The 23,353-nt window shown below is 39.6% G+C and overlaps 1 protein-coding gene across 8 annotated transcripts in view; it reads right to left on the bottom strand.

The window, feature by feature from the left end:
- The window catches only part of dmd (dystrophin), a 234,985-nt gene that overhangs the window by 84,162 nt on the left and 127,470 nt on the right, over window positions 1-23,353 (bottom strand). For all 8 annotated transcript variants that reach the window (XM_058622682.1, XM_058622687.1, XM_058622685.1 and 5 more), the window contains 12 exons: window positions 22,680-22,792; window positions 21,016-21,144; window positions 17,837-18,029; window positions 14,233-14,378; window positions 10,930-11,030; window positions 9,653-9,764; window positions 9,293-9,406; window positions 8,131-8,286; window positions 7,851-8,021; window positions 5,078-5,260; window positions 3,222-3,356; window positions 1,774-1,923 (listed from right to left, as the gene is read on the bottom strand). In XM_058622682.1, coding sequence (XP_058478665.1) covers window positions 1,774-1,923; window positions 3,222-3,356; window positions 5,078-5,260; window positions 7,851-8,021; window positions 8,131-8,286; window positions 9,293-9,406; window positions 9,653-9,764; window positions 10,930-11,030; window positions 14,233-14,378; window positions 17,837-18,029; window positions 21,016-21,144; window positions 22,680-22,792 — 1,703 coding nt within the window. The remainder of the gene's footprint in view (window positions 1-1,773; window positions 1,924-3,221; window positions 3,357-5,077; window positions 5,261-7,850; window positions 8,022-8,130; window positions 8,287-9,292; window positions 9,407-9,652; window positions 9,765-10,929; window positions 11,031-14,232; window positions 14,379-17,836; window positions 18,030-21,015; window positions 21,145-22,679; window positions 22,793-23,353) is intronic.

Raw genomic sequence — 23,353 nt, 5'->3', positions numbered from 1 at the left:
TGTTTGCAACACCGTCTTGTGTTGGAAACGCCATCGGCAAAGCGAGTGCAGCATTCGCCACACTGCACGTCCTCTTATTATTGTTTTTTTTTTGGCTGTTCCAAGAAGCTAAAATTAAAACAGCCAATGAGGCTCTGTAATGTGAAGAAGTGCAGATGAGGATGTGATGAAACTTTTTTTTTTGTTGCTGCACACATGGGCTGGAGTCATTTTTAAACATGAGGGACACTGATCTAATATCCGCTTTTGTTTGGATGCGTGCACTCCACAGAATGCTCTGCTGATCTAAAGCTAAAGAAAAATTGCTGACACTAAGCCACTGCATTCAATATTATAATCATATTTGTCTTTGGATATGAAAAGGGAGATGGATAGGAAAGAGATTTTTTTAATGCTATACATTCAATTTCATACATTGGGCTTCTCAAGCCTGGTTGATGGAAACATGAAAAAAAGGAAAAAGGAAATATTGAAAGATTACATAAAGGTTTTTAAACAGATTCAGCATCTGAAGGAAATCATGTGACTGAAACTCCAGGTAGGAGAGTTGTCATCATCAGTTGTGCCATCTTATCCTGCGGTGATGATCATGACTTTTGTGCCACCTACTGCTTGTCTTAGTGAACTCCCAATATTCGCTTAAGAACTGAGGATGGAAACAAACATGAATTTGCAATTTTCTTTCAGTAAAAATGTAAAATACACTTTACATGGAAACCAAGCTATATTCAAGTTGATATCGTAATGTGACTGTACTTTTCCCAAACATCTGAGGTGAGAGTCCCACTGTGAACATCTACATGCAAATTAAGAGTGACAGTTATTGCGCCACCTACTGACAACACACTAAATCCCGTATGACATGATTTGATTAATTTCTTTCAGGGTGTGATCTACATTAGATATAGAGACAGCAACTTTCTTCCATCACGTAAAAACCTTACATCTTAGCTTTACACGTGAACATGACACACGCATGCACACACACGCACACCTACACACACACACACACACGCTGTCTCTGATGGGCCGTGAAACAAAGGGAGGCTTATCAGACAGTGAGAGGAACATTAATCTGTTGCTGCGAGGGAGGATCAACCCAGTAGGTACGGAGTGACCAAGTGTGTGTGTGTGTGTGTGTGTGTGTATTCTGTCAGATGACAATGGGCCCATGGCAGCTGATGATGGAGAGGAAGGGAGACATGGGGAGAGGAAGTGGTTAAAGGGAGCAAGCAGAGGGTGAAGAGGAGGAGGATGAGGAGACGAGGGAGGCAAATTATGAAGAAAAGGCAGTGAGAGAGGGAAGAGGGGAAAAGTAAGAAGAAGAGCTTAAAAGTGGTGAAGCGTGATGTACAAATAATAATGCGCACACACGTGGAATAAGAAAGGTGTACCGAAAGAGTGATATATGCCAATATATGATATATACTTTAAGTTTAATTACTCACATATTCTTATAACCAGACGTGGTGTACAATAGTAAGAGCGATAACTTACGATAAGACACAATCTAAGCACCTTCAAGGTTCAAGGCTGTTTCTTGGACATGAGAGCTAAAACTGATGAACTGGGAGTGGATTAAACTACTGTCTTCTTAATAACATTAGCTTAGATCAGATACAAAGCATATATTTAAGTGAAATTATGTACTGCACCAGGGCTTTTATAAATCATTTCATTTTCAATATAATACGTGAATAATTAACTTCATAAGATTGATTCCAATTATGTCGTTTTGAATAGAGCATGTCTGACTCGGTGTGTATATCTTACCCGTGCCATAAGTTCATCCCATCGTGTGTTGAAAGCATCGAGCTTCTGCTGAATGAGTTCGTCCAGAACTCCTCCATCCATCAGTGTCTGGGCCAACTCTCGGATCTGGTTCCTGTTGTCCTCTGGGTGACGCAGGAGGAGCTCCAGGCTCTGCAGACATTCACAAACAAGACAAAATTAGATATTCCCTTGCATTTTTACAGCTATGAGCCAACATGCTCCTCTCACCTGCGTCACACTGAGCTTATTCATATTTATTTGACCCGATGACAACTTTGAAAAGAAGCATGGCAGGTTGCTTCTTGATCTCTGCATTTGTGTCGCATAAATGATAGATGGAAGGAACTGCTATACATGTACTGAAGAAATACCAATAGCTTTATTTGATTAGACTTAACCATAGAAAATGACATGCTTTTTGCTTTATTTACGACTGACAATTTAAATCATATGATGAATACACTACAGGCTGCTTCTATACTTTTTTCTTCATGATATGCTTTTTTTTTCAGTAGTAGGTATGAAGTTGATAGAGTTATGTATGTGATGTTATAGTAAGAATCCACAAATTGAGCTTTTGGATAAAGTAAGTTGAAGTGTGTGAGAGGGAGAGGGTGACGGAGTGTGGTGAGAAAATACCTTCATCTTAAAATCAGAATTATGTAGAAAAATAACTGTAATAGCTATTTAATCATTGTATTTTTGTTACAATGATTCTTGAGATTGGGGGCACATTTTTTTTAAAAAAACACGCTACATTAATTTTAACTAGATTTTAATTACATATATGTAATCACAGGTGTAAGCTAAAAAGTCATGTAAGGGAACAGGTTTATCATTAAAGCGCTTTTTGTTAAAACTGCCATTTATCCTTTACGATAAAGTTCTCTTTATGAAACCGTTAAATTCATTTGATATGGATATTTATGCATTTTTACACTTATTTTTACAGTTTACACTGTGACCTCTTCCTGAGCACAGCCACATTTCTACATATTTAGGTGAAATTGCTGATTATACACAGGTCTTACTCATTGAAGTTTCAAAGTCTTTTAAAAATAATGAATGTCTTTATTTTAATGCAAACTATGACTTTTATGTATTGTCTCTTTTCTCAAGAATCACTGATTAATAACTCTTATACATACCCATCTTTATCTTATATGAAACACACTCTTTGGACTACAGTACATCACTGTTACTGTTATAATTATTATCGTACATGTTTGTCCACTCTTTTCTTTATGCTTCACCAACAAATACTAAAAGTCTAAGTATAAATGTGCTAAATTTCCTCAAAAGGTATTTTTTGGTTCCTCAGTAGCAAAGTATAATCCATTATTATACAGTTATGTCTCACTTTCATTAAATTGAGTTGACAAGTAAGATGTTCACATTATTTTCCTAGAAAATAAGGTGTGTGTCCTATCCTTCCTCTTCATACTCACATCCAGGGCCTCCTGCAGCTCCTCTGGTCCTCCCTTCAGGTTCTCTGTCTCGTCTAGTTTCTGCTCCAACTGGTCCAGGAAGGCGTTCTCCAGCTCCAGGTAGTGGAGCAGCTCACACCAGCAAGCCCACACTTCCTAGAAACCACACACACATTAAACACAGATCAGCCACAACAATACAACAGTGAACTGGCTCAAATGTCTCCGCACCGTTTTAATATTTGTGTCATTTAAATGTTATTTTAAACTTTCCCTAAATCTCCATGAGTTCATGACAAAAACACACTGATCAACCAGTCATTGTTGCAGTGCATAAACAATATCATTAGGAGCCACAGAAGGCGGCATGATGAAGATGAAAAGGCTTAGTGGATGAAAGGTTGATGGAAAGAAATAGACGATGCAGCCAAATGTTTTTGGCATTTTCTGTGTTAAATAGAAGGATGACACTCAGAGAGCAGCAAAAAAAAGGCAAATAGTGGGTGTGCTTGAACCATTAAGCTGAAAACAAAGATGCAGAGGTAATTATATCTCGGGAAAATGAGGCAAAGATGAAAAGGTGAAGAGAAATGGAGATGCGGTGAGAAGAAAAGAATGAGAAGAAATAATCCTTTTTGTCAATTGTAAGGACAGTTGTAGCAAATTGGTTCGGAATCCAGCTCTACTTTTAGTTTCATATTCACACATTCAGCCTCAACATCAACATGCCTAATGGGTTTGCTTCCCTCTCTCTGGCTTTTGTCAATTCAAATGATATTAAACACAGAATTCCATTTGGGATTAGAGTGAGTTTTTATGGATGAATGTCCATATTTGTCACACCAGTTATACAAGTACAAACATGAGAGGCTTGTGCTGGTCAGCTGTACAAATAGAATAGAAAAACAAGAAATAAAATCACAACTAGACAGTATTAGGAGTATAAACTGAGTGAATAATATAATTAAAGTAGATGTTCACATTTGAAAATTTACAATGCTGTTGACAGTGCACAAGAGAGGTGAAGAAGAGCAGGGTGGAGTGGGTGGAGACGAGTGTCAGGGGTGATGTGTGACAGAAGTATAGCAGCATAAGTGAAAGGGAAGGTCTACAAGACAGGAGGTGGAGCTGGAAGAGGCTGAGGTTTTCATTGGGAATGACCAGGATTGACAGGATTAGAAATGAACATATTTGACGGACAGCTCAGTTTGAACGGTTTGGAAATAAAATATAAGCAAGGTTGAGATGGTTTGGTCACAGGCAGAGAAGGAATAGTGGTTATAGGAATAGTGGTTGGACCAAGGATGTTGAAGATGGAGCTTCAGGGCAGGAGGAAAAGAGGAAGACCTCAGAGAAGATTTGTGGATGTTGTGAGGGAGGACATGAGGACACTTAGTGTAACAGAAGAGGACACAGGGGAGAGGACATGATGTAGATGATCCCCGAAAGTGAGAAGCAGAAAAAAGGAAGACGAAGAAAACATCTGAACGTTTACACATGCAAACCAAATGAAAGTAGAAGAGCGAAAGAAAGTTATAAACTCAGACTGGGCTGGGTAATTGGGTTGCCTTCTTCTTTACTCCCTTTCTTCCTTTGGTGTATTCATTATGATAATTTCAATAAACCCTTTAGAGGTTATATTTTCACCTTTTTTTGATGCATTGAGAAAAATTCACATTCAGCTTGAGTTTTCAAGTCGTGAAATGAAAGAAAAGAAAGTTGATACAGAGCCTTGGCCAACTTCACTTCGACTTATCCGATTTATTCTCTGCAAACACCGATGAATGTGAGCACCACCTCTGTCCTGAACCATGCAAGTGCCTCAAATGACTAATTACTGTATAAAGACAGAGGCTACAAGAAGGCAAACATCATACCTCCAGAGTTTTACATTTCCCATCAAGGCGGCTGCACAGGCGCTGGTAGTTGGCTGTCAGCACATCCAGCTCCGAGCGCAGGGCATCGTGGGCCGTGGGCGGGGCTTTGGCGATGAAGCTGTTCACGCTGTCTGTGAGGAGTTTGACCTTTAGCTCCTTGGAGTGGACCTCCTCCTGGGCCCTCTAGTAAAAAGACATATGAAGTGTGTATTTGATGACGTTCATTTATAATTGAAGTGACAGCTGAATTATTCAGTATTAAGTCAAGATGTTCGAGGGATAGTTCGTTTTAATTGAAGCTCACAGTGAAAACATGGGACACAACATCTAAGCCTGGATAACGCTACAATATTTAATTTATCGAAGTTCAGTCACATATTTTTTTTTTTTTTTAGCAGTGTACAAATAGCTTAGTTTTGGCATTTTGGCTCCAACTTTGTCACTCCCCACAGATATGTTTACACAGTCATATCGGGGGTAATGAGCAAACATCTTTAACCAGCTACACTGCACAGATCAGCACTGGCACTGACAGGCAGAGGGAGGAATGGGAAGGTTTCACAGCCTAAATAGTCTGCCAAATAGTGAGGGAGTGTTTGTGTTTCTTACGGATACAGAAAAGCAGTTCTACTTGATCACCTGAACAGGTTTTTGCATGACTTTTGTTAACCTCTCACTCTCCATCCATCCATCCATCTTCTACCACTTTATCCTCCACAGGTCGCCAGTCCATCACAGGGCCACATAGGGACAAACAACTATCCAATCCCACACTCACACTTATAGTCCATTTACAGTGTCCAATTTGCTTAAAGGCCACATAGACCGGAAGCTCCAATTAACGCTGCGTTTGTGTGTGTATCTGCGTCATTACCTCGTTTATGAAAACCTAAAGTTTCAGAACAAACAGTTCAGCCACTGCTGAGAAAATAGTGTTGTATTGTTTTCCTGGGCTCTGCGAAGCGGATCGGCACTTCCTTAATTTGATGTCGTCATCAGAAATCCTCACCATTCCTCTCACCACCGTAGCGCCTCACGGTGCAGGCACTAGTCCGGGCACATCCGGTTGCGTACATTCAACCGCAGAAGAAGAAGAACTACTCTCGTTGTAGCTGCTGAGATGCAGAGCATCCACCTTGCCAGAGGGGTAGCTGTGTATCTGAGAGCTGGCCTATCTATTACGTCACTTCCAGGTACCTGGCCAATCACAGGACAGTCGGAAAGCTCCCGTTGGCTGGCCAATCACAACACAGTCCACGTTCTGGGGGGTGTGGTTTTGGTCTGAAACAGTGCGGCTGACAAGAGCGTCAGTGAGGAGATATTTTGATCGGCTCGTTCGCAGCGATAAGGAGATTTTTAACCGTGAAAACAAGTTAATATATGTAAGTAGACGTCCATAACTAACATATATGTGCGATACAAGCATTCGATGTCACCTTTAATACCAGAATCTGCATGTTTTTAGACTGTGGGATGAAACCGGAGAACCCGGAGAAAACCCACGCACGGATAAAACATACACACTCCTTGCAGAAAGGCCCTTTTTCCGAACGGGTCGCAAATCTGGTTCTTCCTGCTGCAAAGGCAAGAGTGCTAACTACTACACCAACTGAATGGCTTAACTCAAACAGAGAACTTCAAACATGGCATGTGCCATGATGAAATGTTTTAGAGCTTCAGTTTCCAGTTGAAAAAAGCTGTCTAACTGGGACATAGTAGGGCAAACATGTTCTTAAAAGGCCTAAACAGGCACTGATTTATAATCTATAATCGTTCTTTGCCTAAAAAACACTGAAATATCTGTTTAATTTCTGACTCAAACTGACTTGGAGCTGCCTCCCTGGCTTCTGCTCTGAAACACCAATGCATTGCTCAGCTCAGTTAACTTTAACACGTTACATTGGTTTTTAATGCTCGCGTGATACTAATAAAAATGACAGAACAAAGTTTGAAGAATCTCTATAGTCAGCACATACTGGCTCAATGTGCTTTCCGAATAATAAAACTGGACTCAAAGAAAAGCACTTAGTTGATTTAATTTGTCTGCATTAACTTTATATTAACATAAGTCCTGAAAGTCAAGTGAGCAGTGAAAGAAGAAACAAAAGGAGGAAGAAGGAGGGAAACAAGGAAACAGGGTTTGGTGGTTGTGGATGCATGAACAATTATATTGATGTTTCTCTAGTTGGCAAAGCCAGAAGTGTGAAGTGAGGCAATGAATCAGTGAATGAAATGAATGATGAATGTATTTGTTGTGAACTATATATTTTGTGTAGAAATGTTAATGTTGTACTTTGTGTTGATCTGACCTGCCAAAGGTCTGTGGATGCAAATTAGCTCCAAGCACAATACATCAAAGTAGTAACATTTATGTTTTGACTGTGCACGGTGCATTTTAAAGAAACATCTAAAAGGTGCTGTCTTTGCAGTCTTTTACAAGTCCAGCCTGTAACTTTTAGGAGGGTTTAACAGGGTCTACAGCAGCCCTAACAGACGAGCCAGCAAAAGCTTAAAAGTGGACTGTTTCTACTAGTGTCACCATTAGATGTTACAAATCATTCCACACTGAACCTGAACTATCTCTTTAATCTAATTCAACTCAATACTGTGGTAATGTTAATTCACATTTGCAGAGGGTGAAATGAAGAGGACGGTCCAAAGAAAAGAATTCCTATGGAGGATGACACTTTTTTTTTCTTTAAATTGAAGATAAAATTTCGTTCGGCTCATCCCTATGATTTTTATCGTACACCCTCTGAATATACACACACACCTTAAGCTCCTCCACGGCTTTGTGGAGCTCCTCGGGTGTCTTATATGTGAAGTCTCTCTCCAGGTAGTCTTCCTCAGCCTGGTTGATCCACTCCTGCATCTCCTGCATCTCCTTCCTCAGAGCCATGGTCTTATCCAGGCCACCTTTCAGCGCCGACTTCTTAGCATAGGCCTAGACAGGTGGTAGAACACATACACACACACACACACAATACAAACACTCCATGTAACACAGACACATAAAAGCAGGACAAGGCACACACTGTGGTTTAATAACACACCTGTTTGCAGACGTTCTCCCACTGGGCGTTGAGCTCATCGAGTTCTTTCTGAATGTGAATGGCGAATGGCGGTTCCGCCTCTTTCTTCAGGTATAGACCCACTTCGTTGATGCCGTTGACGCTGGGCTGGATGGTGTGGATGTCGTTCACCAGAGCCTGGATGTTACACAGGTGAGACATTTTTTAACTATGTTGTATAAACCATTTCTCAAACTTTCTGGGCCTTGTGAGAATTACTCAAATTACTTTTCAAAACTTTTTTTAAAACTGAGTTCCTTATTGGGCAAAGTGATAGTTTGAGTTTTTTGAAGTAGGGTTGTGTTTGGTACTGACACAGTAAATTAATTATAATTAAAGCTGACTGCCTTATGCATGCCCCCTGTGCCGAGGACCAGCTTGAGTCACAGAGGACACGGCTGCAAGCTACGACAAAAACAAACAAATTTGACCCACTTCACAAAAAGCTCACATTATAAAAACTAAGCTGGTTTAAGTCTATAATATCTTATTTTTGTTTGTAAACTACTGACTTCCTGCACCAAAGTCCATAGAGAAAATCAGCAACTTTACATGACAGCACACAGGAGTTGTTGATCCACTGCTGTCTCCACTGGTAAATTCAAATGTGTTATTTTGTGAATTTGATGGTTGAAATCTGACACAAACTTACCAAATGAGGCAGCTGTAGAACAACAACTACCATGTTCCCACAAGCCAAAATTGCCTATTTTCTCTTTGGACTTTGGTGTGGGATAGTGAGTAGATTAGAAACCTGTTACCAGATGGAAAATGTTGTCTAACAGTGAGATAAAGCAGCAAACATATTCATTAAATACCTAAGATTTAAGCAGGTGTAGATTTTATTAGGTGATTTTGATAATTATTATTGATAACTTTTTATTTGGTAAAGTTGGTAAAGTCAAAGTACCAGTGTGTAGGATTTAGACGTTTCATATTGTCACAGTGTAGTATAACAACATAATGTTTGATTTGATGGTGATACAATATAGTAGACGTTGCAGGTGATAATACATAAAGGGCTCATACTTAAATCACGAAAAAACACTACAGGTTATAATTCATAAATGAAAATACCAAATCCCACAAGGTGGACCTTTAACTAGACAACTGACAGTAGGGTCAGGATGGAAGGATTTCTCACTGTGCACTGCTCTAGCTGTTTCTCCAGAGCTTCTGAGTCTCCCAGCGCTGGCCACTCCTCGTTCAGGAAGACATCCACGTCTGCCATCCACTTCTTCAAAGTCTTTACATCATTCTGGAATGGGAAGACAAAAGAGAGGTAGAGAGAATCCATGTTGAAAATCAAGATGGTCCCCTAAAAGTTGATGAGCTGATGCATCAGTGCAGAAGAACAGCCGTGCGCTTCCAGTAAAGGCACTTGGCAGCCTTTAATCAGAATTTCATTTGACAGCATGAGCATGAGGAGTGGCTTTGGATATAAAACACAGCATTTGATTTCAGTCTCTGATGTTTTCTGAATAATCCCTCTCATCTTTCTCACCTCAAACTGCATCAGTTTGGCCATCAGCTCCTGGATTCTCTGTGCGTTGTCTGTCAGCGTGGTGCTGAGTCGTCTCCAGCGTGCCATGATGGTGTCCATCTCTGTGCGATACCTACAGCGGCACAGGAGATAACCGAATCTCACTGGCTTGTGACTTGAGTAGTTCCCTTACTGAAGCATTACTAATGCACACTCCATACTGATTTATTGAAGTGATTCAGAAAAGAGAGCCAGACAGTTGTTACAGTGGCCTCACAAACACGTGGAGTATGTGCACAGGTTTGTGATGTCATTCACTATGATTTGGCAAAATGACATACATGTTTCAAAGCATTTTCATATATATGATGGTGTGGTATTTGCTTTTTGAGGTGCAGTATGCAACAGTCTGCCTCACAAGGTACTAGTTAACAAATATTTTCTTTGTAAATATAGATATGAAGGCTGAACTTGACCCACCTGGACATGGATATTTTAATTACAACCAGAACCAAGCAACAAAAATGTAGCATTCCTTCATTTATGTATTTATGCTTTATTTATGTTACTATAGAACAATTATCAGGAAGTCTCACTCCTCAGTGCTGACATTGAGTGCTATTATATATCATTTCCACATCCCAGCACCAAGTGTAGGAAGAGGTGACAAATAGATATATTTTATATTATAGAAATAAACAGTTTTTTTAATTGCTGAAGAAAAAAAAGCCTGTTCCTATCCACGCTTCTTCCAGCACATGACCAGCTGAGCTGAATGTGCACTCGCTTGAGGCGAGGTATACAGAGCAGTCATCCCTCCGGAAAGAAGGATTTACTTCCAAAGACCATTCTTTGGGTTAAAAGGCTTCAAACAAGGACAGAGACAAGACCAGGGTTAAAATTAAGGCTGCAGTTTCCACAAATGAGAGCTTCAAGAGCCGTAAAAGGACTCAGAGCTAGACCTTTTCCTGCTGTAAGCAGAAGTATCTTGATGCATACATTATATATTATGTCTGTTTAATTGGTGAACGGCTAGAATATGTATAATAATTGACTGCAATTAGCTGACACTATCCCTTTTTGGTCTGACATGCATGACCCACTCTGACAGCATACTGGACCTTGCTCTATGTGTAGTTTTAAGGTTTTACACTCTTTTGAGGGAAATTTCCTGTTGGTTTTGTTGGAAAACAATAAAGGCAGAGAGTTTTAAATAAATATTTGAACACGCAGAGCGTCCACTATTATACATTTTCACATTTAATTGTTTCTTCATTACTCATCACTTCATGTCGTACTTCTGGCTGATATCTGGTGGAGCTTTCTGGAAGACCTGCTCCACCGCTGCGGTCAGGTAGTCTACCTCCCCCTGGTGTTCAGTCAGGGACTCCTGAAGGGCCTGCAAGCATAAGAGCGTGAAAAAGAGATTTGATTTTGACTTTGAAAAACACACAGAATATACAGTATTTAGCTGTCATCTATTTATGAGATGCAATAGTGTCGTCTGAGAAGAAAATATGACCACACTCAGACCACACACTGTCCCTCTAAGTGACGAGATAGGAAACAGCTGTGCGAGAAAATTATTGACGGCCTATCAGCATGCAGAATGAATCCATAATTATGGTCCATAATCAACTGCAATTAATTCCAGGCCACGAGACTGGATCTCCTGCTATGTTATAAGACCATTTTCACGTTTAAAGAGGGATGAGTATGCACATACACACACACGGTACACCCATACTGTGAGGTACCCAGGGCTGCAACAAACGATTATTTTCATCATCGAATAATCTGTCGTTAATTTTCTCAATTAATTGAGATGTTTTTTGGTCCATAAAAGGTCACATGTTGAAAAATGTGTTTTTCAAGCACGTAAATGATGACGTTCTCAAATGTCTTGTTTTGTCCACAAACCAAAATGATTTCATCTTAATGATCTCTTTTCTTTTTTACACTGAGCAAAAGAAACCAGAAAACATTGACTTTTAAGAAGCTGAAAAAACAGAGCTTGGATTAATCATGAAATAAATGCTCAAACCAATTAATGAACTATCAAAATAGCTGACATTTAAATAAGTAATTGTTTCAGCCTTAGAGGTATCAGTGTACAGTAAGTGAGTGATATTGGTTTAAAGGGATAGTTCAGGTTCTTCTACAGTAGGTGTGGTTGTACCAAGGACTAATGCAGTCAGCACTGACTGCACTGTGTGTGGAAGAACCAATCTGAGACATGGAAGCTCTTTCTCAATGAAAACATGGCTGCCAGTGGGGACCAGTGACGTGTTGTCAGGGGAGGCAGGGAGGCAGTGCCTAATAGTTCCCTAATATAACACTTTATATTAGGGAACACATATTCACCATTAACTAGGTACTTACTAACATGCATATAAGCAACATATTAACCTTTTATTAGCAAATATTAAGCATGTATTAACAACTTATTTAGGAAAAATCTTAATTCATGTCATAATAGAGGCAGAATAAGGTTATGTAGAATAAGGTGTCAATATGTGCTTAATAATTAATAATAAAGGGCTAGTATGCTACTTATATATGTTAAGAAGCACCTAGTTAACGGTGAATATGTGTTCCCTAATATAGTGTTACCATACCAAGAATGATAAAAGAAAATCAATTTGTCCATTTGACTGTTGTCTTCTGTATGATTTCAACATTTCTCTGGTCAAAATCGCTGAATTTACACATTTCCTATTCAAATACAATTGTTTGACCTCAATTGTATTGTTTCAATCAAGGTCAAAATTGAAATATAAGCTTCTATTTCGGGTTCGTTTAGGGTCTGCCTCCCTAGTCATGAACCTCAGTGCACGTCACTGGTGGGGACACAAGGAAAAACTGATTTTAGCCACAAAAGGCTCATCTGATCAAATCAATATCTACAATATCGTCAGAATTTGTTTGTGCTTTATCCAACAGTTAAATGACCTTTTCAGACTCGTAACAACTCGTTTTTCAACTGCTCTCTCCCTGCACCAGAGTCCATAGAGAAAATTAGCAATTGTTGTTGGTCCCCATCAGTGAGTTCAAATGGATTATTTTGCTATTTCAGTATTTCAAATCTTTTGTTCAGATTTACCTAAATGACACAAAATTACCAAACACGGCAGCAAAAGACCAGCAGCTCTTTTGTCCCTGCAAGCTTAAAAGGCTGATTTCCTGAGAGGACTTTGGTAGGAAGAATGAGGGCTTTTCTAAATTTGTTTCCTGTGGGAAAAGGCTGTTTAATGGCGAGATAAAGAGGCAAACATGCACTCAAGATATCGTAGAACTAGATGGTGTCGTAGAGAGTGGGGTGGGTGTGTGTGTGTGTGTGTGTGTGTGTGTGTGTGTGTGTGTGTGTGTGTGTGTGTCAAGCAGACTTGGTAGAAAATGTTTTCTTCTTTTTTTTAAGTGCGCACTCTGATTACCTAATGATTCTTTCTATAGGGATGTTTTGTTTATGGCAGTCATTTGGACGTGTCCTGGTGTAGAATGGCGTAGATCAGATGCACACTATTTACTCACTAGGTTGTGGTTGTGAATCAGACTCTTGGTTAATGAGGCGCGTCACCTGTTCTCTCTCTATCTGTCTGCTACCTCAAAGAGTGGGAGAGAGTGCACCTTAAAAGTGTGCTGCTTTGGCAGGTTGGCATCACCGCTGGCAATATAACTTTACTACTTGTAGTAAAAACTGATTACAATGTTACACAGCCTAACGGGATTATAGAGCCAGGCCCATTTTAGCATTTTATGGGAATTTGTAAATAGAGTTGAGCAGCAGTGTTGTCAGGAGCATAGACAGACATACACAGTAAATCCACCTATCAGCTGAATCAACGTTGACTCCACATAGATGTGGGATTAGAGCTTATACCACTAAGAGCAACATTGCACATCTTTATGCCAACCTCTACCATTACACCGAATAAAATGGAGAAACTGATATGCTTAAATATGTATTCGTAACAGGGTGAGTAAGTGTTCGGTGCAGTGACAACAAGTGAAAAAAGATGATGATGAGTTGAATTTGAAGCACTGAGGGTGATCACAGAGGTTTGCATTGCTTTGTAAACTGAACACGCCCTGCACCGAAGGCCATTGAGAAAACCAGCACTTTTGTTGATCCACACCTGCCTCCATCGGTTAGTTCAAATGTGTTTATTTAGTGAATTTGGCGCGTGAAATCCTTCTTTGACATTCACTCAAGTTACACATACTCACCACACGAGGCAGTAGTGAACTAGCATCTCCCATGAACCTGTGAGCTAAAAACACACATTTTCTCTATGGACTTTTGGCGTGGGAGAATGATGACACTTTACTATAATATTAAGTGGAGGTCCTGACCTCCAACAGAATTCATTTATTGCACTGCACCTTTGCCACATGATTAACATGAAGTCCTTGGTGAGAGTTTTGTATAAATATGCACTTTATTATCCAGACAGTTTTCCATAGAGTACATAGCACCATTGCATACCGTATGATTTTTTTGTGAGATTGCTATATTACCTTTACATATAGTTTAATATTCTATAAATGCACATAATATAACAATATAAGCTATTAAAACAGGACTGTGTGTGTGTGTGTACCTGGACATCCTGCAGTCTCTGCTCCATTACAGGATACTCTGTAACAGCTGTGGATGGGATGGCCATCTTGGTCTCGCATTGTTGTAACCATGCCAACAGTGCCGATATGGTCTCCCTGTAACGAGCTGGGGGCAAGCTCTCCAAAACTTGAGACAGATGGGGAAAAAAAAAGAGAGAGGGAGCCATCAGTGAGGCTGTCACTTGATCTGTGCTTGTTAAAGCACTGCAAATATTCGACGCAAAAACCTCCATGCTGAATGAAACTTTTTGTTCAAACATGCTCAAAAATAACAACCTTGATAAGAACCCTCTGTCCTCCGACGTGAAAGAAATTCTTTGTTTTTACAACACGTACAGAATCAGGATTTCAGCCAGCAACACTGGATGTTCAAGTGCTGCCTGGTTCTTTTCCACAACCATGTTAATCAGGCACATGCTGGCTTGAAAACCCCCGTAATTGTTTTGGTGTCTGGTCTATTTTTGGCATGTGCCACCAGTGAATTGGTCCAGAAAACACTTAAATCTATTACAAAGGTCTTATTGTCTCAGAAAATAGTGATAGGTGACAAAATGTATATCCCATGTCTTGCTTTACGTACTTTGTTATCCCAAACTGTAAATGTGTGAACAAGCACAATTACAGTACATGATTTGTGTTATTAGTTAAAATAGAAGAAGCCTATTGGATGAGTCACTTGGCTATAGTCAGTCAGAGAGGACAGACTGAGAGATAGTAACTGAAGATGGAGAGAGGTGAGGGATTGTTGAGCGGGAGGTTTCATTTTAAGAAGCTGAGCGACGGAACATCGATAAAACACATGACAACTACCTGGGTGTCACGGCACAATTTATCAATTTTATCAATGACTGGAAGTTGCGATCGTTTGCCTTGACTGTCAAAAAAAACAGCGGCGCGACTAATTGCTGAGACCTGCGCAGAGGAATTCCTCGACATCGCTAACGAGAGGAAAGTATTGAATTGAATTTGAACACCTACTCCGCGTGGCTGACTGCTCGCTCGTGCACTCGCTCTCTCTCACTCACTTTATCATGACAAATGTGGATGACTGAGTTTCTATGGACATTCTCAGGTGGCTTTTTTTGTTGCGATGTTAACACATGTTCTTGTTGCATATGACAGTCATCCATGTTGAGCCTTTATTTTAAGACGACATTAGAAGAAAAGCAAACTTTTAATCGCAATTAATCTAAAAAATGTTTTCATCTATTGACAGCCCTTATAAATAACTATAACTGTGTTGCGTACTTTTACTCGCCACTGTACTTGATGACTTAAAGGAATGTGCTGACCACAACTGAGTTGAGAGGCAGAAAAACCTGCCCCAAAAAGAAAAAAGTGACTTTTAAATAACTGGCACATTCCTTTCAGAGAAAATCTTTTTTTCATGATTCTCTACCAAAGCTGCCCTGGGGAATTTGACACAGTAATTTGTGTCTATGGCCAGCCGTGTGTGTGCGTGTGTGTGAGACAGAGAGAAAGAGAGAGATCTCACCCCTGGTGTGGATGAGAAAAACACAGTGTGCAGTGTGAAAAGGAAAAATCCTGACACTGCCAGATCTCATTCCTTGCTCCCTTTCCTCCATCCATCCATCCATCCATCCCTATCCAGCTGACTTCTTCTTTTCCTTCAATCTCCCTTCCTGCATTTTTCACGATCAGTGTGACAATACTTTTTGCTTTGTTGTTTTTTTTCTGTCACTCCCTCTCTGACACAAATAGCAACAAATCTGCTCCTTTGCTCCACAGCAAGTGTGATTTACTTTGTCTTACCTTGATGGCTGCAGCTTTTAGCTCAGCGTATTTCATTTCATTTTTATTCCAAGTGACATTGTTTCTACTGAATTCTCAGTCACACAGTAAACACATATTAGCACCCACAGTGAGCTTCGAATTGGATTATGACTTTCTGACACTCACTTGCTCTTGATACGAGAAGTCACACACGAGTCTCAGTGACAAAACACCAACGCAAGCACTTTGTAGACAAGCTCTAAAAATGGCCTTCTCGTGTAAGCCAGAGACAGGACACATAAAAGCAGACACGGACATGCACACACTCATGAAGGGAAACTTGTCAGGTTTCATCTGAACAACCCCTAATTCATACACTCATGTCCAATAAAATGGACGTAGCAGTAGCTCAGGCAGAATGTGCGGTGCACATAAAACATTCTGAATGTGGCCCTGCATTTGAATATGTGTTTAATCTCAGATTATAATTAAAAAAGAAACAGATTTCCCCTTTAAAATACAGCAGTGCAGCACAATGTGAGATCATTTTCTGGTGTGTGATTTTACTAAACAATCCTTTGTCACACATTACAGCGTAACACTCTGCTTCGCTCAATGAAATACATAAATTCGATGTAGTCATAACATGAGAGTAGATCATATGGAAACAGTGCTGTTCTCACCCCTGCATCTGCCCACACTGTGAGACACTGCAGCAAGCTGTGTGTGTGTCTGCACAAGCTCAGCAACAGCTACAACAAGTGAGTCTGTGCTCAACGTGCCGCTGTGGGTAGACACATTTGCCACACCAAACCTGTCAGACACAGAGTGTGTGGGCTGCACAGACACTTATTTTCTCTAAAGTGCTGAACCATGAGTCCCAAAATGTTAATAGTCGACAAATACCTACGCATAATTATGGATATATATATATATATATATATACGTACACAGCGATGTTGTTAGCCCTGCGTCTCTGATAATTCAGAAAGGACGCATTTATACATATAACAATATGTATAAACTTTCCAATACATGCAAATATCCATTTGGAAATCTTAATCATTATGCGGGAGCCTCTGTGCTGTGCTACGCCACAGTGAAACCACTGCCGCGATTGGGAATCTGACTGACGTGACACGAGTGCCGTATGATACAGGGGTCTCAGACAGCAATTTCCTAGAAATCAGCGGGTTTCATGAAAGCTGGACGTGAAAAACCTTGACCACCTTGACCACTGCACCAAGTGCTTTTTCATACGTTTTATTTTTCTGTTTGCTCCAGTCTTATTTGAACTCTTAAACACAACACATGGTTTATCTTATTTATTTTTGTGCTATTTCTGCTACAACGTTCTAGTGTGCCACAAAGTATTAAATTCGCTATTTTTATTATTTATTTTATTTGAATGTATTTGTTTGGTGCTATTTACCTTACACTGTATAATGTTCTATGTTTGCACATTTTATTTTGCAAATATTGAAGTTTGCGTTTATCTCTTTCAGATGCATTTTCTCCACTTATATAACCATATAAGATAGCACAAGTTATACATATATACATATATATGTATATATATATATATATATATATATATATATATATATATATATATATACACACACACATATATATATATATATCTATCTAAAAAAAACACTTAAAGCTCAGCTTCAACAATATGGGACGGCTCAGAATAGGTCTTTTTCACTGCAGTGAGCTCTTCCCCTGTTTTAAAGATCAACAACGGCCACTGATGTTAAATAAAAGGTTCCAAAAGATGTAGCAAACATGATGGATTACTTTGTTCTGCCATAAATGAACAGCTGGGATCACATCACATCATCTCACCCAATTGGAGCTGCCTCTCTCTGGCCCTCAGATTTTCCAGGACAGTTTGGTAGCACTCTTTGAAGGCGCTGATGTCAGCGTCCAGGATAGCTGAGGGGTCTTCCTCCCCTTCCTTCTCCTCCTTCAGTTCCCTCAGCTGCTTTTCCAGCAGATCCACCTGAGGGTGCAGGGCGTCCAGGCGAGCAATCTCCTCCTGACAAGACAACAAGGGAGGAAGGGAGTCATATCATGGATGAAGAGGTGAGGAGGAGGAGATCAACCATAGCGACCAAGCTCCCTTGTTGCCAAAGAGAATTTAATGAGAAAAAAGCTTAAAAAAAAAAAAAAGCTGTTAAGCAATTCCACCAGGGACTTGTCTAATAAAAACTTATCTCCAGAAAACTATTGTGTTTTTATAGTCAAAGTTCCACTCCATTTGACTTATGCTTAATCAATTCTATTTTACAGAAATGTTCAAATATATTTCCAAGTGTTAATGAATAGGAAGCCAAGCAGGAAATTGAACCAGATCAGCAAAAACATAAATGTAGCTGTAAAACTATTTCCCCCTGAACTTCAGACTGTACAGTGTACTGTGACAAAGCAGGCCCAGAATCACTGCTTTGTCATCTATACAAGAAATGACAAGAGCAGTGAGACGTTAATTCAGTTTTTCTCTCTATTTTCCAACTCCAGCTTCGTGTTCATTAACACAGTAAAGGGTAGGGATGAGTATCACTAATAATAATCTGATAAGCATAAGAACAAACAGTGCAGAAATTGATGTTTATTCTATCTTTGCTTTAGAAAGGTTGTAAACTTTGTAGCAATGATTTATGTCAACTCAAAAAGGTGAATTAATAATACGTTCCCAAACAATGAAGCAAACATAGCTCAAACTACAGGTTAGGCTCCATATTTAGATTGAATATTGAATAGTGCAAGACAGTCTAGACTATTTATATGTATGTATTTAGTAGGAATAAACTAAATGGTGTGTATTGCACACTATACTTGTTTATGGGACACCTTCATTATAGCCTCTAGTCTTTTAATGGGCTTTGGTGACATAAAGACCAACATAAAAACCACCAAACATCTTCATCCTAAAGTTTGTACTTAAGTTTCAAACTATTTAAATCACATAAAGTGAGTTGTGGCCGCCGTTGATATGTGCAAGTTAATATCCACTGAAGTGGCCTTGGATGAAGGCTTTAAATGCAGCTTAGTGCTATCTCCTTGGAAAACTGTTCAGTTAATACTCCGGCCAAGAGTCAGGAGACACATAATTTATGAATAATATTAGAAAACACAAACCTTTATAACCTTGCTGGAATAACAAGCCGCCAATTGGAGGCAAAATGTGCTTGAGGAGAGGTTTTGTTGTTTCAACCTGATCTCAAGTCTTCAGAAAAAGATGGAGCATAATAATATGATTGAGGGGATACACTGCTGTTTGTGTTACAGATCTTTATCTCCTTTTTCCTTGGCTACTTTCCTTTGTCCCATGACCTATTCCAGTCTTTGCTGCCTCCATTTTCACTCGCGTTTGTTTGTACTTAGATATTCTCCTCTCGTCGTTATGTCCTGTCTTTCACTTTAAATATGCCTTGATTTCAGCTGCCTGCTCCTTATCTCCAGACATTTTTTTATTGATGTTTTTGAAATTAACCTGTGTGTTTGTGTGTGCCAGTCACTGTGATAGACACATTTAATTTAAAAGTCTGAAACAGTTGTTATTGCCCCGCATTTCAGGCGTTCATTCGTAATAATATTCATGAAGTAAACATTATATCTGGCTTGTTAAATCCACTGCTTTTTAAACACACAGAACCAAAGGTTTGGGAAAGGCTGGGAGAGTTGAAAGCTCAGAGAATAAATCAGGTTTTAGTGAATGTTGGATAGATATCTGTAGCCAATTTTACAGACTTGCATTGATGTGGTGTTGTCCCTTTCTATTTGTGTGTTATGTTTACTTTAATTATCTTTATTCTATTTCTATTTCATATTTTTTCATTTTCTTCTATCACTTTATTTTGACATTTTGTGATTTGAGTTTTGGGACTGCCATTGTGCTGTCTTGTTTCTCTCTGTGAGTATACTTTATTCAGCTTGCTTGTAACGTTGGACACCACTCACTGCAGGAGAAATGAAAAGCAAAACCAAAACCGAATTCCTCTACAGGCCAAGGCAAACCAGCCTCCTCCATTTTTAGCTTGGTTTACCAATATTTACAAAACTCTCTATATCCACTGATGCTGGTGTAAAAGAGGCTTTATATAAATCCAGAGAGGAAACAAACAATCCTGCTTTTCCCCTGGGACACAGCACTGTCAACAGTTGCCCCCCTGGGACTGCTGGGAAACAGGAAGAGTCAAAAACAAATAAACACAAGACATAGTCAATGCGGCTCATGGAGGTAAACACCTGTCAATTCACAATCTTCTTGCACTAATGTAAGACAAGTACCGGATATTCAGTTTTTCTGCTGACCATGTTCAGATGTGTGCTGCGTTCATTTTGAGAAGACAAAGGTGTGCCACGTGACGTGACGCAAAAGACGAGAAAACACACAAAAGTGACACAAAAGGCCTGAAAAATTGTTTGCCAAATGTTTGTTTATCATATTATCATGTTCATGAACTCATAACGTCAGAAGAAATTATAATAATTTCCTAAACCCAGCAGTTTCCCTGCCAAATAATCCTAAATAAAAAAGTTACAACCTTGCCAACAGTACTTTTGTGAGAACATAAAATAAAATCTGTTCTTATTGAACTACACTGTATATTTGTTTGCTTTTGTTGTTGTTTATTACAGCGTTGTGAGGGCTACAGATTATATTATAGATTTTTTTTTTTTTCTTATTCCAGTGCTATTCAGACGTGAAGAGGATTTCAACACATAACATAAAATGTTAAAGTGTTGAGCAGTGTTCACTGAGCAGGAGCTGGAAGGAATAAAAGAATATACTTACAGAAACGTGCTGGGACAAACAGATGAAGCATGAAAGAAGATGACAAATAAATCAAGATAATGACGAAAGAATGGAACTGAAAGCAACAAGCGGGAAAACTAAAGACACGAAGAACAAAACTATTAGAAGGAAACAACTGCAGTCACTGTGCGTGTGAATATAAATCTGTGTGTAAAGTGTGTTAATGCCATTTCGTGATGTTAAGATGTTAAACTTCACTCACCCGACATCGGTCCAGTTGTACTTTAAGTGGCTCTGGCTCAGATGCTGGTGGTGCCTGGACCTTGAGCCAGTTCTCACTGGTTTCCACTGCCTGTTCACACTGCTCGTACAAGTTGTAGAAGGCCAGCACCTGAAGGGCACACACACAAAGCAGGGGGGGGGTTAATGGAGGGGGAGGGGGGGATAAAAAAAAAAAAAGCATTTCGATTCAGTCTCCACAAAGACACAAGCAAACAGCCACAGAACATCTGTCTTGCTTCTCACAGTGTTCTCGTTTGCAGGGGAACAGCATGAAAGGTCAGCGCGACCAAACTCTATCCAGCTCTGTGATGACCCGAGAGTGACTCATCACATTGGAATTCCTATTTCGTACCCGCATCGCACTATTGTTGTTTACTGTCTGGACATAATAAAAAGGGCACAGGAGAGATTCACTCCATGACATTTAAACAGCTTTTATTTCCAGCATATTCATGCAGGAACAGTAATCTTTCACTCACATTGTGCATATGTTTGAAGGTAAATAACACAACATATGGTTGTGAAAATAACAAAATGGTATAATATGGTAAAATAAAACTGCCGTTCTAAAAAACCCCCAAAAAGGTTGTTTCAGCATGACAGCTGTTTCACACCAAACCCAAAGGTTTCCTCTCCTCCTCCTGACTCTGACTAAAGGAAACACTCTTTATGGTTTAATGTGTAGCTACAAACACAAAAGACTGTTTAAGATCACTTTTACCTTTTAAAAAACTCAGTGATTAATGTAAAAATAGATTCATCCGCAGACATCCAAAACCGTGTTACTGTGCGTAACTATTTGAAACACGTGGATTTCACCCAGCCAATCAGCAGAGATCCATCTATGTCACAAAAAGCTTCATTGTGAAACTAATGATGGTAAGTTGATGAAATCAATCAGGTGTGCAAGATAGCCTGGACTGGGACTGGGAAACACTGTTCAAAAATGTTCTAAAATAATGTTCCTTTCACCTTATTTGTGTTTTTCTTCTATATTCTTATACTCTTTTTAGGTGTTTTTTTTTTTTTTACCAGACAGGCAAGGAACCATATATGGTACATTTATGGACCTTTATTTTCTACAAAAGGAAAAACAGTCTTTATATCGTCCTCCAATAACACTCTTGGGTTGAAATGTATTTATTTATTTAATTTATTGAGAGTATTTCAGGGGCACACGGTGGTGTAGTGGTTAGCACTCTCGCCTTGCAACGAGAAGACCCGGGTTCAAGCCCCGGTTGGAACAAGGGCCTTTCTGCATGGAGTTTGCATGTTCTCCCCGTGTGTGCGTGGGTTCTCTCCAGGTTCTCCGGCTTCCTCCCACAGTCCAAAAACATGCAATGTGGGGATTAGGTCAATTGGACACTCTAAATTGACCATAGGAGTGAGTGTGAGAGTGAAAGCGGTAGATGATGACTGACTGACAGAGTATTTCAATGAGCACCTTGTAAGGGGTTAAGAGTTAAGGAGTAACTTAATGTATAATATAATCTTTTCATTCTTCAAACATTTTTTTGTCTTTGAATACATTTGATATTTGAGGAAATATGTGGCACATTGGATTTTGAAAGGAAACTTTCAGACTGTATCAGAATGATGTAAGGTGGATATGATGCCTGTGTGTGTGTATGTGTGTGTGTGTACCTTTGTCTGGTAAGCCAGCCATGCCAGCCTGTCTGCCAACAAGGCACAGAATCCCACCCATCGCTGGTTCAGCTGCTCTGCTGCCTGGGCAATGTCATCAGCGCGGCTTCCCTCTGAGGGACAGAAAAAGAGAGAGAGAGAGAGAGAGAGGCTAACACACACTAACTCACACAACCTGTGATACATGCTTCACGTTTCATTTATGCACGACGCCTCATTGCAGGGCACAGACATAAACGCACGCACGCTCAAGCACCACAGAACGTGGCGAATGTCAACTGCGGGGGAGCTGAGGCGAGCCATTTGTATTCTGCACAAACTGTGGGCTCCGAAAGTGTTTATCTTACACATGAGAGAGTAAAATAGTAAGAGTACGAATGACATTAACATCACTTGCCCCAAAAACATGAAGAGCTGTACCCTTGTCGAATTTCTAGATAGTGTTCAAACTGTGCGTGAGAGAGAAGCAGGAAAATCTCCACAATAATATTTTTTTTTCCTGCATTGACCAATCCCATAACTATTGTTTATCGTTTCTTTTTGTGTTTATGGTTTCTTTTTAAAAAAACATAATAAAAGAACAACAACCTGTGAAGACGTTCTTTGCATTGCTACTGGATAATTATTTAGATATACAGGTCTTCAAACAACAGTGCATCAGTGTTTATGTCAAA

This window comes from Solea solea, chromosome 2 (genome assembly GCF_958295425.1).
Source record: "Solea solea chromosome 2, fSolSol10.1, whole genome shotgun sequence".
Taxonomy (NCBI): Eukaryota; Metazoa; Chordata; class Actinopteri; order Pleuronectiformes; family Soleidae; genus Solea; species Solea solea.
Note: the sequence above shows the minus strand (reverse complement) of the source record. Positions and strands in the feature narration are given on the sequence as shown.